The 18,392-nt window shown below is 45.6% G+C and overlaps 1 protein-coding gene and 1 long non-coding RNA gene across 2 annotated transcripts in view; one reads left to right on the top strand and one right to left on the bottom strand.

Annotated features, from left to right (window-relative positions):
• Positions 1–18,392, top strand: part of LOC134578777 (uncharacterized) — a 495,152-nt gene that overhangs the window by 389,936 nt on the left and 86,824 nt on the right. The window lies entirely within an intron of this gene.
• SLC12A3 (solute carrier family 12 member 3) overlaps positions 10,850–18,392 on the bottom strand; it is a 68,178-nt gene continuing 60,635 nt past the window's right edge. The window contains exons 24-26 of the mRNA XM_063437909.1: positions 17,392–17,527; positions 16,461–16,528; positions 10,850–11,205 (exon numbers count right to left, since the gene is read on the bottom strand). Of these exons, the coding sequence (XP_063293979.1) occupies positions 11,064–11,205; positions 16,461–16,528; positions 17,392–17,527 (346 nt within the window). The 3' untranslated portion in view covers positions 10,850–11,063. The remainder of the gene's footprint in view (positions 11,206–16,460; positions 16,529–17,391; positions 17,528–18,392) is intronic.

The following is an 18,392-nucleotide window of genomic DNA, read 5'->3' as shown; positions in this document are numbered from 1 at the left end:
TGCAAAGGCTGCAGACAGCAGATTTATAGCGTTTTGAGGCTGTTTTAAATATACCCCATGTTTTCATTGGGGGTATCTATTAAGTAGTGATTTTTTTTTGTATTTGGGCAGTGAAGTGTCCCTTTTAAGATGTTTTCTGTGTATTTAGCAATGAGCTTACTGGGGCCCAACAGTGAAAAGATCCCTGGGGAGTTTTCTGGTTGAACCAGGCCAAGTTTGCCCTGCCCCCAGTTTACACAACACTGAAACATAAACAATCATTCCTATACATCTTACTGTAACCACAAAGCAATCCAAATAGTAAGGAATAGTACTTACCTCAATGATAGTGAAGCAAGTAAACCAGAGAGAAAGGCAGCCAGTAAGTGGATTTAACTTCTCAAAAAGTAGAAAGTTGACTCAACTAGAAAAACAAGTGAGAAACAGTTTAGCTAATGACAGTGATTATTTAATATGTGTGGAAGAAATACATAGAATAATAATGGAATAAAAAGTAACCCATGATGATATGTGGCCTGGAGCCCCACTGTGATTTGAAAGCTTGGAAATGGTCACGGTTTTCAGAACGCTGGCATTTCAGTGGTTAAATTATAGTTATAAAACCGTTTTTGAAATATTGGGGGGAATTTATCAAAGTCTTGTTCTTTTGAAAAGTGTAAAGGAGGAATAATCCATGGGCGTCCGCGGGAATCTTTTCGGGGGTGGGGGGGGGGGGGGGGGGGGCATAATTGTAATTACATCCAGGATCGGCCCTTTTTTGTCTAGCCGGACTGGGGCTACAAAGCAGCCCTGGAAAAAATGTATGCCAGCCCCATAAGTCATTGTGCCATGTAGACACCACTGCATGGCACAATGACTTATGGGGCTGGCATACAGTTTTTGTTACTTTACACCACTTTTCAGAACGCAACACTGATACATCCTCCCCAGGGTGTTCCATTTATATCGTTGCTGCAGTGACTAATCCAGGACCACTAAATGTGCGTGAAAGCTGAATTTTACTTACCCATAACTTGCCTTTTATATACTCCTCCTTGCTCAGCACACCAAAGGATGATCACTCAAATGTCTTACTTTTGGGATGTAATAAAAATATAGGAAACAGCTGGAACTGCCTTCCGGAAGCAGCACAGGTTAAAGAAAAACAGTCACTAAATGGCGCATTCCAGTTGGGAACTATATGTAATTACTTAAGCTCTCCCCACAAGAATCTCTTTGAAATGTTTTTTTTGTAATTCACTTTGAATGCAAGGCACAGTCTGGCATTTGATGTAAATTAATCTTCTTCCCATTATTCAGTTTGCATGGTACTGTTGATGGTGATGAAATTCAGGGCATGTGGAAACACACAAATACCAATCAACTGGAAGTGCAATGAATTGAATCTTTTCTTATACTTCCTTCTGCTACACATTTCTCCCTAATGGACCATTAAAGTCCAGTAAAGGACCATTAAAAGTACACTATTCCTGACCCTATAGTGTTAACACTATTTAGGTGCCCCTTGCCCCCCTTAAAAAGTTAATAAACGTACCTTTATTCCAGCGCTGTGCGGGTCTGCCAGTGCTGGCCTCACCCTTGATCCGCCTTTCCCTATAGGAAATCATTGGATTGGCTGAGATTGTCCATTCTGATGATCTCAGCCAAGAAGCAGGGTTAGGAGCGGAGTCAAACACGATGTTGGCCAATCAGAATCTCCTCACTGAATCAATGCATCTCCATGGGGAAAGTTCAGCGTATACATGCTGAACGTCTGCGCTGGAAGTTACATGCATGGTTACATAGCCGAAATGAAACGTGTCCATCAAGTTCAACTGTTCTCACATTTGTTTTTGCTGTTGATCCAAAAGAAGTAAAAAAAAAAAAAAAAACACAGTCTGAAGTGCATCCAATTTTCCAACAATTGCCTAAATCTCCTTTCTTCCAGTTTAAATGTGTGACCTCATGTCCTATGTATAGTGCGGTTTGTGAACAGATTTACAGATAATGCATTGTATTGGCCCCCGAATATATGTGTATAATGATATATCTCCTCTGACGAGATGGAGGAGCCCAGCACTGGGCATGCATGCGCTTTCAGTCCCCATTGCTCCTCTGTAAGGAGCATTGGATTGGATGTTTAAAAGAGTTGGACTGACATTGTGCAAGGCTGATCAATCGTCTGCATCTATATCTTGGTGCTGGGGGGAATAAAAAGGTAAGTAAAGCCCTTTACTCCAGTTTTTATTTCGATTGGGGGTGGGTTGAATCTAAATAACAAGGATATTAAATGCTATGTATAGTGTTGGGAATACATGCTTGTATTCCTAACGCTATAATGCTACTTTAACACTTCAATGGCATTTAAAGGAACACTATAGGGTCATGAACATAAACATGTATTCCTGACCCTATAGTGCAAAACCTACCATTAAGGTGACTTGCCCCCCACTCACCACCCATAAAAGCATGAAAAACACCCTTATTTCCAGCGCCGTGCGGGTCCGCCGGCACTGGCCCTGCCCCCTTGGTGACATGATCAGAATTGCCGATTTTTAGCCAATCCAATGCTTTCCCATGGTGGAGAGATAGTGGAAAATGCCATGATGTTTAAAAACAACTTGATGTGACTTGATATGTGTAGCTGAGTCACTGAAGAATAAAATGGCAAGATTGGCCAAAGGAGAAGCAAAAATATCAAAATGATGTCAAGAGAGACGAAATGGAGATGTGGCATACACAGGGGGGTGGAAAACAAAAGTTTTGCCTGGGGCTACTTCAGATTCCCCCCCCCAGACCTACACAAGTACTTTTGATAATTAGAAGAAACACAGCATTAAACCACTGTGATGTTCAATGCACTCATAGTATGATGATGCAATAGTGTTCCTTGTCTGCCATATTTTCACCATCGAATATATTTAACGTGACCAATTTATTAGGTTTTTATTTATATTTTTGAGCACCTGTCTCGCAAAGACTTTTCATTGAGCTGCATCGGGCAGTCTGCAATTGGACAGACAAAGTCTGGGCAGGGTTAGAAGACGAGGGCTTGCTAAGGCTACAGACAAGGGATATGTAGGTCTTGTAAGCGGTTTTAGATATACCCGCAATGAGAAAAAAAAAAGCATAATAAAATGCATACATGTTTTCATCTGGGGCATATCTACTAAATAGTGATTTGTATTTGGGCAGTGGTGTCCTTTTAAGGTAAGATGGCACCTGATTGTTATGAAGATGCCGTGAAACCAAAATGCACTTAATTGTACAGAGATTTGTGTACAGTCAATTGCTTTAGTTGGAATTTACGTTTACAATTTGAATTCTTTAACATTTTCACCAGATAACACTGGGTGTTTTTTTAAATTTAAAAAAAAAAAAGCAAATGGTACCGAACGGAGAACCACATTTTAAAATTCAGACTTAAAATAGCCAAAGCTATGACTATAGTTCAGTTGGAGAATTATTCTCGTCTGCAGACATGTTTCATTTTGCTTCTGAATGCAATACAGTTCGCTGTTGATTGAATAAACCTTATAGTTATGTAATGAGGGCATATTCATTGCATCTAATATATAGTTATTGCTAATGTATAGTATAAGAAATATATATAGTACGCACATCACAGACAACACAAGGCACAAATTCAGCTTATATATTTTATTATTGTAAATACAATTGTTATTCCAGTGACACATACAATAATTGTTATATGGGTTCCACACAGAGTTTTCCAGAAGTGATTTATTTGTAGTTACTTTGTACACTGTTACTCTCTATCAGTGTGCGCTGTGGTTAATTATTAAAGTGCACTGGTGTTCTTTACAGACACAGAAACAAGATGCCAATCCAAAAATATTGAGATATTTACTTTTGCATTGATTTTATTGCTCAAAAGGATATAAACAAATGAGAATGTGTTGGAATCCAGCCAATGTACAATAAGAATTAGAATTGACACCCCAAGCATTGACACAATTCAGGAACCTTAGCGGCTAGAGAAATTCTGCAGAGACACACAACAATCTGGCATGGCTATTCACTAAGGTGGGTATTGTCTGAATTCAAAGTAAATGTCACATTTTAGACCAAAATAGCTGAACTGGAAGCCATTTTGGAGAACTTTTCCAAATCTGGTATCTTGGCTTAAAAAGGAACACTATATGGTCAGGAACACAAACATGCATTCCTGACCCCAGGGCCGGTTTAAGGATTTTTGCCGCCCTAGGCAAAAAAAAGTTTGCCGCCGCCCCCCCCCCCCCCCCATATGTCCTGCCCACCATGTGACATCACAATGCCCCGCCCATATGCTCTGCCATACGGGCCAACGTCAGTCTTCACAAAGTGTCTTATCTGAAAAGACTGTTTACATTAAAAAGCCTACAGGCACAGGCTATAGACACTAGAACCACTACATTATGCTGTAGTGCTTCTGGTGACTATAGTATCCATTTAATGTGAGGTAAATTAGAGATTAGTGGCACTAATAATATATTGGATTGCCTACTTACCACCAGATGAGGACAAGAGGCTGATGATGGGCTCAGTCTGGCTCCACAGGTCTGGTGTAGAAGAGGCTCTCTGGAGACAACAATTAACAAACAGGGCCCATTACACAGCTCAAGGTCTGGGCCCCCAGGGCTTGACCGTGAGTATGCCTACAATGCCCACCCATAAATACCTACATGGCCCACCCATGAGTTCTCTCACAGGAAGTGGAGTGTATGTGTGTAGGGGATGTTTTATGTGTTCTTGTAGACTGGATGCAATGTGTGTGTGTTCTTATGGAATGTAGTGTATAGGGATACCAATTTGTGTGAGGGATGTAGTGTGTTTATGAGGGATGTAGTGTGTTTATAGGGGATGCAGTGTGTGTTTGCATGTAAGGAATGCATTGCATGTTTCTGTGTGTGTGTAAGGGATGCAAGGTGTGTTTCTGTGTATGTAATTGTGTATGTAATTGGTGCATTGATTGTGTAAGAGATGCATTTTGTTTCTGTGTGTAAGAGAATGAGTGTTTGTGTGAACGTAAGGGATGCATTGTGTGTTTCGGGTGTGTCTGTGTGTGAGTTGGAATGCATTGTATGTTTCTGTGTGTGTGTCTGTGTGGGGGGGGCTGCATTATGTATGTGTGTAGTGTAAAAGAGAGGGTTTGTGGGGTAGGATAGGGACTGAGAGGGGAGCAGCTCTTTATTTTATTTTTTTTTAAATTCATAGTGCTCTCCCCTCCTGTCAGTTATTGATTTCCCCTTCCCTCCTGTCCCTCAGTGTTCTCCCCTTCTGTCCCTTAGTGCTCTCCCTTGGCCCCCTGCAGTCCCCCTTGGTGGTCTTCTCACTCCCCCCTCTCCCCCTTAGTGGCCCTCCCCCTCCCAAACCCCTTAGTGGTAATCCCCCCCCCCCAGTGGTCATTACCCTCTTTCCCCCCCTTAGAGGTCCTTACCCTCCTCCCCTCCTTTGGTGGTCCTTCACCCCCTTAGTGGCCCTCCCTCTCCCAAACCCCTTAGTGGTCCTTACTCCCCCCTCCCCTACCCCCCTCCCTACATGGTCCTTACCCCCCCCCCTCCCTACATGGTCCTTACCCCCCCCCCTCCCTACATGGTCCTTACCCCCCCCCTACATGGTCCTTACCCCCCCCCTACATGGTCCTTACCTCCCCCCTACATGGTCCTTACCCCCCTCCCTCCCTACATGGTCCTTACCCCCCCCCTCCCTACATGGTCCTTACCCTCCCTACATGGTCCTTACCCCCCCCCCCTCCCTCCCTACATGGTCCTTACCCCCCTCCCTACATGGTCCTTACACCCCCCCCTCCCTACATGGTCCTTACCCCACCCCCTCCCTACATGGTCCTTACCCCACCCCCTCCCTACATGGTCCTTACCCCACCCCCTCCCTACATGGTCCTTACCCCACCCCCTCCCTACATGGTCCTTACCCCCCCTCCCTACATGGTCCTTACCCCCCCCCCCCTACATGGTCCTTACACCCCCCCCTCCCTACATGGTCCTTACACCCCCCCCTCCCTACATGGTCCTTACCCCACCCCCTCCCTACATGGTCCTTACCCCCCCTCCCTACATGGTCCTTACCCCCCCCCCCCTACATGGTCCTTACCCCCCCCCTCCCTCCCTACATGGTCCTTACCTCCCTCCCTACATGGTCCTTACCCCCCCCCTCCCTACATGGTCCTTACCCCCCCCCCCCCTACATGGTCCTTACCCCCCCCTCCCTCCCTACATGGTCCTTACCCCCCCCTCCCTCCCTACATGGTCCTTACCCCCCCCTCCCTACATGGTCCTTACCCCCCCTCCCTACATGGTCCTTACCCCCCCTCCCTACATGGTCCTTACCCCCCCTCCCTACATGGTCCTTACCCCCCTCCCTACATGGTCCTTACACCCCCCCCTCCCTACATGGTCCTTACACCCCCCCCTCCCTACATGGTCCTTACACCCCCCTCCTTTCATGGTCCTTACCCCCTCCCTTCATGGTCCTTACCCCCTCCCTTCATGGTCCTTACCCCCTCCCCTCCCTTCATGGTCCTTACCCCCTCCCCTCCCTTCATGGTCCTTACCCCCTCCCCTCCCTTCATGGTCCTTACCCCCTCCCCTCCCTTCATGGTCCTTACCCCCTCCCCTCCCTACATGGTCCTTACCCCCTCCCCACATGGTCCATACACCCCCCTCCCCACATGGTCCATACCCCCTCCCCTCCCTTCATGGTCCTTACCCCCTCCCCTCCCTTCATGGTCCTTACCCCCTCCCCTCCCTTCATGGTCCTTACCCCCTCCCCTCCCTTCATGGTCCTTACCCCCTCCCCTCCCTTCATGGTCCTTACCCCCTCCCCTCCCTTCATGGTCCTTACACCCCCTCCCCTCCTTTCATGGTCCTTACACCCCCTCCCCTCCTTTCATGGTCCTTACACCCCCTCCTTTCATGGTCCTTACCCTCCTATCTGCCTATGTTGCGGGTTTGTGTGACCGGCAGGAGGGAGGAGCAGAGCGCTCCCTCCTGCCGGTCTCTTATTGTAGCGTGGCCGGGCGGCGTGCAACGCGGGACAGGAACTTCTGTTTCCTGTACCCGGCCGCCGGCGGACTGAAGGGAAGTGCTCACTTAGTGAGCACTTCCTGTCATTCCGCCGGCGGCCAGATCAAAAAACAGAGGTTCCTGTCTCGTGTTCCGCGCCGCCCGGCCACGCTACAATAAGAGACCGGCAGGAGGGAGCGCTCTGCTCCTCCCTCCTGCCGGTCACTCAAACCCGGCCGCCCTCCACACAGCAGTGCTGCGCCGCCTGGGGCTTGCTAAAGCGCTCAGGAGGCGCAGCATGAGGAGCTGCAGCGGGGACTCCGGACACAGGCATCCGGTGCCCCCTGCTAAGGTGTGCCCTAGGCGGCTGCCTAGGTCGCCTTACAGGTGGCGCCGGCCCTGCCTGACCCTATAGTGTTAAAACTACCATCTAGCCCCCCCTGCCCACCCCTTGTCTCTCTAAATATAGTAAAATCTTACTTGTATTCAAGTCTGCTTCTGCTGCTGCCCTCTGCCCCTTATCTGCCTGATAATCAGTGATTATCTGACCCAAACACTATGCTTTCCCGTAGGATTGGCTGAGATTGTTAATGATGCAGATCAGGGACCGAGCCAGGACAAGTCAAACACAGCCCTGGCCAATCAGCATCTCCTCATAGAAATGCATTAAATCAATGCATCTCTATGAGGAATGTTCAGTGTCTCCATGCAGATGGTGGAGACCCTGAATGGCACTGCCCCAGGAAGCACCTCTAACAGCCATCTGAGGAGTGGCCAGTGAAGTTATCACACTGTATTTTCTCTGAAAAAAGTTTTAACTGCAAAAAGCCTGAAGGTAATGATTCTACTCACCAGAACAAATTCATTAAGCTGTAGTTGTTCTGGTGACTATTGTGTCCCTTTAAATTCACTCTGAATTCCTAACAATTCTCACTTAATAAATAACCATGTGAGCCATTTACAGTGCCCTCACACCAGAATTACTCCCTAACAGAGATCAATACAGGGTCCCAGTTAAGGAGAACATCCCTCCAATGCTGGATTTGGCAGGACAGTCCCTCCATCCCAATTTTGTTCTATGTTGTACGGTTTCTGTGGACACCAGAAATAGTATAAGTCCACAATAAGCAGGGAGAGCTGAACATCACACACTCAATGAGGTATAGGCAACCTTTGCTGCTCGAGATGTTGTGGACTACATTGCCCATACTACTTTGCCAGCATTATAGCTGTACGAGCAATATGGCAGATGTAGTCCAAAACATTTGGTGTGCCGAAGTTTGCCTACACCTGCACTAGATGCACATACCTTGTGAACACAAACTCAAGTTATTCAAGCCCATACAAGGGCACTTTTCGGCATGGACTACCCTGAGTGGGGTTGGCCAGGGTGTTTACTGATCAACTGGTGTGCATCCTTTCCATGCTGGCAAGCCCCTCTTCAAATATGCTCACTGTTCAGAACCGTCTGTCACAGTGGCATCATTGCAAATCAGAGGCGTAGTGAAGGGGAAAGTGGGGGACACCAGCAGGCATATCTCTCTTGTAAACAGATGGAACCATAGAAACATAGAATGTGACGGCAGATAAGAACCATTCGGCCCATCTATTCTGCCCAATTTTCTAACTACTTTCATTAGTCCCTGGCCTTATCTTATAGCTAGGATAGCCGTATGCCTATCCCACGCATGTTTAAACTCCTTCACTGTGTTAACCTCTACCACTTCAGCTGGAAGGCTATTCAATGCATCCACTACCCTCTCAGTAAAGTAATACTTCCTTATATTATTTTTATATCTTTGCCCCTCTAATTTAAGACTATGTCCTCTTGTTGTGGTAGTTTTTCTCCTTATCACCTGGCACATCGGTGTTGGAAACACTGGTGAAATGCTGCATGTTAAATGTACTCACGCTGTGTAGGGTAATTCAGCCCTTCATCATGGGTGGCATATAGATAGCTGATCTTGCGGTCAAGCAGTGCATGAAAAGTGCAGCAAGGCAATTCTTCGAATTCATCCACGGACACAGTGAAATGCATAGGACAAGGAAAGGATTCCTAAGGCACTGCTGTGATTATCGTTTAATTCTCGTAGAAAATGATTGCTACATATTGGGATGGAGTGTCCCTTTAAAATTACCCTAGCACGAGTTCTACTCGTATTGTGTCATGCCCTCTAGTCAGCAAAATGTCCAAACATTGATTTGTTTTTTAATCACAAGCATTAAATAGAAAATAATAATATTATAATAATTTACTAGCGCTCACATAGTTACAATTGGTTGTTGATTGATCATACGGATTTCTTTGTATAGTAGATCTGTGTTTTGCCATTCTCTTGGTGACTCAGAGCTATCCTTAGCTATCACTTACTGTCATATACTGCTCTGCACCCCCATTGCACTAAAATGCTATATAGACAGCGAGGAGTTACACAGCATGTGATTTAGTCCACTATATAGCTATTAGAAACAATCTGGCATGATGTGGAACTTAAACATACACAAAATGTGTACATAAATACCATGTAAAAACCCTCCACCATTAAGACTATATATATATGTATAATACATACAAACCAGCAATCTTAAATAAATACAATGAAATAATGCAAAGTGTCAAGTGGAAAAATCAGCTAGTCCTGAAAAGAATTTTCCATTGGCCATATGTACACTCCTAGAACAACAAAGATATTATTATAATAACATACTACGATTAATAGTACTATAGATCAAAAATTAACCAAATAACAAATTCAAAGTGAATTATCTGCTTATTATATTTGGCAACAGCAGCAGCAAATCTGATGCACAAAATGCTTAATTTAATAGATTTTACTCATTTCCCCAAAGCCTTAGTATGTTAGAAGGGATACACAGTTACATAACAAAGGCAATGAACTTTAACTCCATTAAGGACCAAACTTCTGGAATAAAAAGGAATCATGACATGTCACATATGGCATGTGTCCTTAAGGGGTTAAAGGACACTCGGAATCTCCAAAGCATTTTAACTTGCTGAAAAGCTTCATGTGCTGTGAAAAGAGTATGTCTTCTTTTTTCAATTTCAAAAGAAATTGACACTTTTATAAATTAACCAGGTTACAACCCTAAGCTGTCAATCAGACATGTCCCGTTACGTCCTGGTTTGGTTAGCTCAGTGGAACTAAACTCAAAAGGTGCTCAGAGCATCTGCCTTGCAAAGACTCCTCACTGAGCTGCATTGGGAAGTCTGTGATTGGACAGCCATAGAAAGACTGGGTGGGGCTAAAAGGGGAGGGCTTGCAAAGGCTGCAGACAAGAGATCTGCAGGATTTGCAAGCTGTTTTAGACATACCCCCCAAAGAAAGAAAATGCATACATGTTTTCATTTGGGGAATATTTAATAAACAGTGATAAAAAAAACAAACAGCAGCATAATTTGGGCAGGTGAGTGTCATTTGGGGCAGTGCAGTGTCCCTAATGTAAATATGGATACTTTATCCTCTGAGCTCAGGACCTCACAAAGAATGCAATGCCACTCTTTATGCAATACAATGTAGTTTAAGATGCTGGATTGCCGAGAATGTTTTAAATAACCAATAAACATGGATCGTTGTATGATGTTGTATATGTGCGCATAGAATTTTCCTCAATAGATAGGAAATTTAATCCGATAATATGCATATTAATTTATCTGTATTCATTTATCAAATGCAAAATGTCTTCTGTATTTTACATTATGCCAAAATTGGTGCAGTTTATGTATTACTTGCTGATTAATAAATGATATTATATATATTTTTAGATTTGGTTTATATATTTTACATTTTGATCAGTAGTACTATTACATTCTATATATATAAGGTCACAGTTTTAGAACATTTTGGTCACTAATGCATAAGTCAGAGGGAAATTCTGAACAGATTAACCATTTAATCTGTTCTGAATACCAAACCATTGTAGGTTATCCTGCGTGCTAGACCCATTAGCCATTGTTTGACATTGGCACTCTTTAATTGCACTGAGCTCACGGACAGGAGCGCTGGACAGCTGCTGTTGAGATGGTGTTCGCACAAACAGTTATTGGCAGTACATGGTCAACACGTTCTTTTGGTTTCCCCTGGTCAGTAGCACCGGTGGCCTCAGATCTTGGGACAACGTTTCCAGCCAAGCCATATACAAAGAACTAGGACACTTTCCCTTCCTGGCTACTGGCATTGTTCTAAAAAGAACAGGACATTTTAATTACACAGTGACAATCATTTAGTAAACAAGATTTTTTTTTTTTGCATTAACTGTTTATCAGGGTAAGGGATGTTTTCACTAAAAGTATCCTTAGATACAGCTTTAGACAACACCAAAGGTTTCCAACACATAGCCCTCAATCTGTTGTAGAACTACAAGCCCCATAATGCTTTGGTAGCCTTAAAAGTGGACAGAGCAGTGTGACAGTTGCAGTTTTACAATATGTGAGCAGATGTACGTTGTGCACACTTGTAAGCTTCAATTCTGTCCTAAATTAGCTCAGTGCTGATGTATTTCAGAAATGTATATGTAAATCTGTGGTTTCATAAAACCATATGCAAAGAATACATTCAAGTAAACAGATGTTCATTGCACTCATGACCTGACATCTTCTGAAAATATGAGCAGTTCTCTCAGTTTTGGGTTATATGCATCAATGCTCAAACACAAGAAATTGGATGTCAAGTACACCTGAACTGAACTAAAGTTTTTTTCTTAAAGGGACTCTATAGTCTACATATAAAAGCAAGAAAGACAGGTCCCCCAGCCTTCCTTCTTGCTTTTATATGAACTTACATTTAATTAAAAAAAATTTGAGGTGTTTTTATATTAAAAACTTACCTCCGTTCCAGCGCCGAGCTCCCAGCCAGGCCGCGCCCCCTTTTTCGTCAAAATGACGAAATCGCGGGGCCCAATAGGACGCTTCTCTGAGAGAAGCGTCAGGGCGATGTGGTGCGCATGCGCGGCTTCGCGCTGCACCAATCGCGTTCTTCATAGAGCGGCATTGACAGCCGCCCTATGAAGAACCTGAGCGCTTTACCGCGCATGTGCGCGGAATGCGCGTTCGCGAGCTGAGCTGTCTGACTGACAGCTCAGCTCGCTTTCTAAAACTATATCAATAATTTTAGGGCCCCCACCCCTGAGCGGCGGGTGGGGGCCCTAAAATTATCAATAAGGGGGGGGACCTACTGTCCCCCCCCCCCGGCCCCCACCCCTGTGCGGCGGGTGGGGGCCCTAAAATAAAAAATAAGGGGGGGACCTACTGTCCCCCCCCGCCCCCACCCCTGAGCGGTGGGTGGGGGCCCTAAAATTCACAATAGAGGGGGACCTACTGTCCCCCCCGGCCCCCACCCCTGTGCGGCGGGTGGGGGCCCTAAAATAATAAATAAGGGGGGGGGGGACATACTGCCCCCCCCGGCCCCCACCCTTGAGCGGTGGGTGGGGGCCCTAAAATTATCAATAGGGGGGGACCTACTGTCCCCCCCGGCCCCCACCCCTGTGCGGCGGGTGGGGGCCCTAAAATTCACAATAAGGGGGGGGCCCTAAATACAAAGGGGGTGGGGACCCGCCCCCCCCCCCCCCCCAAAAAAAAAATATCTCCCTACCTACCCCCCTCACCCTAAAAATAATGAGTGGGGACCCTTTAACTAAAAACCTGTAAAGAAAAAAAATAAGATAAAAACAACTTAACATTCGATGTTTTCTTTCTTCTAAAATCTTCTTTCTTCAGCCCCAAAAAAGGCCAAATAAAAAGCCATAATAACCGACGCAATAATAAAAAAAAAAAAAAAAAAACCCGAGCGCAAAAAAAATAATACATCTTCACCCATGGAGGGCTCCGCGCAGACTGAGCTCCGCAGGGCGGGGGAAGGCTTATAAAGCCTTGCCCCGCCCTGCAATTAGGCTAAGAACACTCTGATTGGTGGGTTTAAGCCAATCAGAGTGCTCTTTGTCATTTTACAAGCGTGGGAAAGTTCTTTGGAATTTCCCCACGCTTGTAAAATGACACAGAGCACTGTGATTGGATGGATTTCAAGCCATCCAATCACAGTGCTCTTTGTCATTTTACAAGCGTGGGAAAATTCCAAAGAACTTTCCCACGCTTGTAAAATGACAAAGAGCACTGATTTCAAGCCATCCAATCACAGTGCTCTGTGTCATTTTACAAGCGTGGGAAAATTCCAAAGAACTTTCCCACGCTTGTAAAATGACAAAGAGCACTGTGATTGGATGGATTTCAAGCCATCCAATCACATTGCTCTTTGTCATTTTACAAGCGTGGGAAAGTTCTTTGGAATTTTCCCACGCTTGTAAAATGACAAAGAGCACTGTGATTGGATGGATTTCAAGCCATCCAATCACATTGCTCTGTGTCATTTTACAAGCGTGGGAAAATTCCAAAGAACTTTCCCACGCTTGTAAAATGACAAAGAGCACTGTGATTGGATGGATTTCAAGCCATCCAATCACATTGCTCTTTGTCATTTTACAAGCGTGGGAAAGTTCTTTGGAATTTTCCCACGCTTGTAAAATGACAAAGAGCACTGTGATTGGATGGATTTCAAGCCATCCAATCACATTGCTCTGTGTCATTTTACAAGCGTGGGAAAATTCCAAAGAACTTTCCCACGCTTGTAAAATGACAAAGAGCACTGTGATTGGATGGCTTGAAATCCATCCAATCACAGTGCTCTGTGTCATTTTACAAGTGTGGGGAAATTCCAAAGAACTTTCCCACGCTTGTAAAATGACAAAGAGCACTCTGATTGGCTTAAACCCACCAATCAGAGTGTTCTTAGCCTAATTGCAGGGCGGGGCAAGGCTTTATAAGCCTTCCCCCGCCCTGCGGAGCTCAGTCTGCGCGGAGCCTTCCATGGGTGAAGATGGATTATTTTTTTTTGCGCTCGGGTTTTTTTTTTTATTGCGTCGGTTATTATGGCTTTTTATTTGGCCTTTTTTGGGGCTGAAGAAAGAAGATTTTAGAAGAAAGAAAACATCGAATGGTAAGTTGTTTTTATCTTATTTTTTTTTCTTTACAGGTTTTTAGTTAAAGGGTCCCCCCTCATTATTTTTAGGGTGAGGGGGGTAGGTAGGGAGATATTTTTTTTTGGGGGGGGGGGGGGCGGGTCCCCACCCCCTTTGTATTTAGGGCCCCCACCCACCGCTCAGGGGTGGGGGCCGGGGGGGGACAATAGGTCCCCCCCCTTATTGTGAATTTTAGGGCCCCCACCCGCCGCACAGGGGTGGGGGCCGGGGGGGACAGTAGGTCCCCCCCTATTGATAATTTTAGGGCCCCCACCCGCCGCACAGGGGTGGGGGCCGGGGGGGGCAGTATGTCCCCCCCCCCCCCTTATTTATTATTTTAGGGCCCCCACCCGCCGCACAGGGGTGGGGGCCGGGGGGACAATAGGTCCCCCTTATTGATAATTTTAGGGCCCCCACCCGCCGCACAGGGGTGGGGGCCGGGGGGGGGGGCAGTATGTCCCCCCCTTATTTTTATTTTAAGGCCCCCACCCACCGCACAGGGGTGGGGGCCGGGGGGGACAATAGGTCCCCCCTTATTGATAATTTTAGGGCCCCCACCCGCCGCACAGGGGTGGGGGCCGGGGGGGGGGCAGTATGTCCCCCCCTTATTTTTATTTTAAGGCCCCCACCCACCGCACAGGGGTGGGGGCCGGGGGGGGACAATAGGTCCCCCCTTATTGATAATTTTAGGGCCCCCACCCGCCGCACAGGGGTGGGGGCCGGGGGGGGGGCAGTATGTCCCCCCCTTATTTTTATTTTAAGGCCCCCACCCACCGCACAGGGGTGGGGGCCGGGGGGGGACAATAGGTCCCCCCTTATTGATAATTTTAGGGCCCCCACCCGCCGCACAGGGGTGGGGGCCGGGGGGGGGGGGGCAGTATGTCCCCCCCTTATTTTTATTTTAAGGCCCCCACCCACCGCACAGGGGTGGGGGCCGGGGGGGGACAATAGGTCCCCCCTTATTGATAATTTTAGGGCCCCCACCCGCCGCACAGGGGTGGGGGCCGGGGGGGGGGGCAGTATGTCCCCCCCTTATTTTTTATTTTAAGGCCCCCACCCACCGCACAGGGGTGGGGGCCGGGGGGGGACAATAGGTCCCCCCTTATTGATAATTTTAGGGCCCCCACAGGGGTGGGGGCCGGGGGGCAGTATGTGCCCCCCTTATTTTTAGGGCCCCCACCCACCGCTCAGGGGTGGGGGCCGGGGGGGGGGGAGGAGAGTAGGTCCCCCCCCCCCCCCTTCAACCACTATTGTGGCCAGACAGCATCCCTGTGGGTTCGGGCTTCAGCTGTCAGCTGAAGCCACGTCCACAGCAGTGCTGACAGGCTGTCAGCACACAAAGCGCGTTCACAGTGCTTTGTGTGCTGATAGCCCGTCTGATGCATTCACCCAGAATGCATCGGACGCGAGGCCTTTTTAGGGCCTCTGAACTCGGAAGTCCCTCTGGTGGCCGTCTGATTGACTGCAACAAGAGGTGTTCCAAGCTTCCAATGTAAACACTGCATTTTCTCAGAAAATACAGTGCTTACAAGAAAAAGGCTCCGGGTAGCTGTAGCACTCACCTAAACAACCTCATTAAGCTGAAGTTGTTCAGGTGACTATAGTGTCCCTTTAAGTGCAAGTTCTACAATATGAAATCTAGTCACTTACTGGTGTCCATATCATGACTTCCTTTTAAGGACCACGTTCTATAGAATGATTGTTTGGTGGACTTGTTTTCAGTTTACCAATCTATGGTATGCATTATAAAACCATAACTGACTTGGGACTGTAGTTTGATGGCTTGGCACCACCCCTTTAGCAATCAAAACCAATGCATCATCTTCATTTGTGTCACATTGCTTGGAACAAATCCGCATCTTTGTGTGACGTGCTGCTGCATTGTATCATTTTGGTGATAATTCCGATGCAAGATGCTGCCTCTTTATGCTCCCTTAGCTTCCCAGAGTATGTCTTAATTCTACTATAGCCTCTTCGATGCAACAGTATGCGGACATGTTCTGGTATCGTAATTATGACATTGCCCACTGGCTATAAAATCACATAGCTTGCTCTGGACTATCCCAGTCTCTGTAAACTCTGTCCTTGGGTATTCTACTTGTTTTAGCAATTCATGGAATCCCTGAGCTTGGCCTGTTCTTGACTATTCTCCACCAGTTTAGTGGTGTGTCTCGCCTCTCTGTAGGCATTTCCTCTTGTTGGATAGGCAGGCTGGCCCAGGCACTGTGTGTTAGGTTGTACATAACCCTGTCAATTTGCCGATACTAATCTCACAGTCTTACCCATAAAAACTGCACCTATATAGCCATGTCCTTAGTCTACAGAGAGCAGGACATAACCTGTGTGTTCCCTTTTGGTGAACTTGGTGATGTTTGTGGAAAACATAATTTCTAATAATGCTCATCCATAGTACTTAAACCTACTCACATCACGATTAGAGCAGCATCCCTTGAATAATCCAGCAGCACCTCGTTCAAGCGAATTTGTCTCAGTGACTGTAGAGAAAAATAACGTTAATTATTGCAGGCGGTAATGGATTGTCATAATACAGCAATCTGATCTGTGTTGGCTGTTTTGAAAGGATAATGAAGAAATCTTTTTACTGATATAGTTACTGTGACCCAACATTATACACAAAGTACGGTAATACAGGAAATGTGTAAATACGCTCTTTAAATCCACTTATTTAGGGTTTCCCAATGCTTTGTTTAGTGAACAGCTCAAATAAGAGCTACAAATTAAACTTAATAGAGATGACTTGAAAACAGGTCTGCAAGGAGGCACACCTGGTTCCAATTACCTTTACTTAGTAATTTCCATTAGGGTAATAGGACTGGAACTAGGTGTGCCTTGAGTACCTGTTTTCAAGTCCTCTCTATTATCTCCTTTCTCTGGGTTAGGCCCTGTATTACCCCACAACCACTACAAATTTGATGGGAACTTTTCTCTCTCCAGTTTTGTATATCCCTACAAATGAAACTTATTCGCATATGTAGAAACATTTCTGGGCTAGGATCTAGAGAAGTCCGACTTCGTGTCCTAGTAGGTGATTGTCCAAAGCAAAGAGGAAAAACATGAAGGGAAAGGGGGCATACCGAAAAGGCTGGTTGAAGACATAACTATAAGCAGATCAGGCTAGATATCACATCCCCCCGCCCCCCAGCTCCCCAGGCCAGAAAGAGTTTCCTATAGAAAGCCAGCACATTCCCAGCAATGCTTTTGGAAGATGCTATAATTTGTTAACATATTAGTGCTCTTACATAAAGTGTAATGAACAATTACAATTCTGAACAGGTCTCTCTCGCTAGGCTCATGCTTACTAGATCACATGCATGTGTAATTTAGGACAATATCAAACCTTTGCTCTGTTCTTCTTGATTTCTTCATCGGAGATCTTCCACGGACAATCTCGTCTCATCTCATTGACCACCACCTCATCTTTGAAGCCATCGTTTAGCATGTACGGAGCGATTAGGGTCTCAAACCGCTTCACTCTAAGAACAACAATTTTAATTAACCAAAACACATGCATCAACAACTTTTTTTAGTGAAGTGACAAAATGTGTGTTTGATGCCAAACTAGCTGTGTATACACACAAAATAAACCACAAGCTATAATGCCAGAACAGTATAACTATCCTAACATCACTGGATATACCAAACATATAAAACAACCTTCTCTAAAGCAGTGGGTACCAGTGTCTGAACTGATTATAGTCCCACTACACACACTACTCGGCATGGCAAAAGCCAGCATGGTTTGATTAAGATGTTGCCGCCATTCTGGATTTAGTGAATAGTCATCATATTTATTTTATGCAAAACTGCCTCAATCAATAAGTGTTTTAAGAGAGCAGCTCTTGTGATGCTTCGATAGAAACAATTACTTGTGGCATTCCATTTTCTTCAAGGAACCGTTTCAAATACCCGATGGGATTTTTAGATTAGTGCTGCTGTTACCATGGCTACCGTGAAAAATGTGATGGTTCTTAACCTCTCGGTTGGGGCCTGGAACTGGGTGCTATTTACACTAGCTTCCTGTTGGGTACAATAGGCATATATTATTAGTCAGGCCTCAGACAATTGCCTGTAACAGTTTTCTTACTGCAGCGGCACTGTCATTCCTAATGCAGTAGAGATTCAAGGGACATTGGAAAGGATGCAATTACTGCATTTTGCATTGGATTTTCAGCATACATTTTAATTGGAACTGAAGAATGGGCATCTGAATAGAAACCAGACCATATTCTCTTTAATGCACACATATCTCTATTTTATTTGTTTGTCTATACACAAAAATCTTATCCCAAAACAACTCATGAATTGCAGGCTATTCATGACACACCGGTAACATGCTGA

The sequence above is a fragment of the Pelobates fuscus genome, chromosome 12, assembly GCF_036172605.1.
Source record: "Pelobates fuscus isolate aPelFus1 chromosome 12, aPelFus1.pri, whole genome shotgun sequence".
NCBI classification, from domain to species: Eukaryota; Metazoa; Chordata; class Amphibia; order Anura; family Pelobatidae; genus Pelobates; species Pelobates fuscus.
The sequence above is the reverse complement of the archived record's forward strand: the minus strand, read 5'-3'. Positions and strand labels throughout refer to the sequence as shown.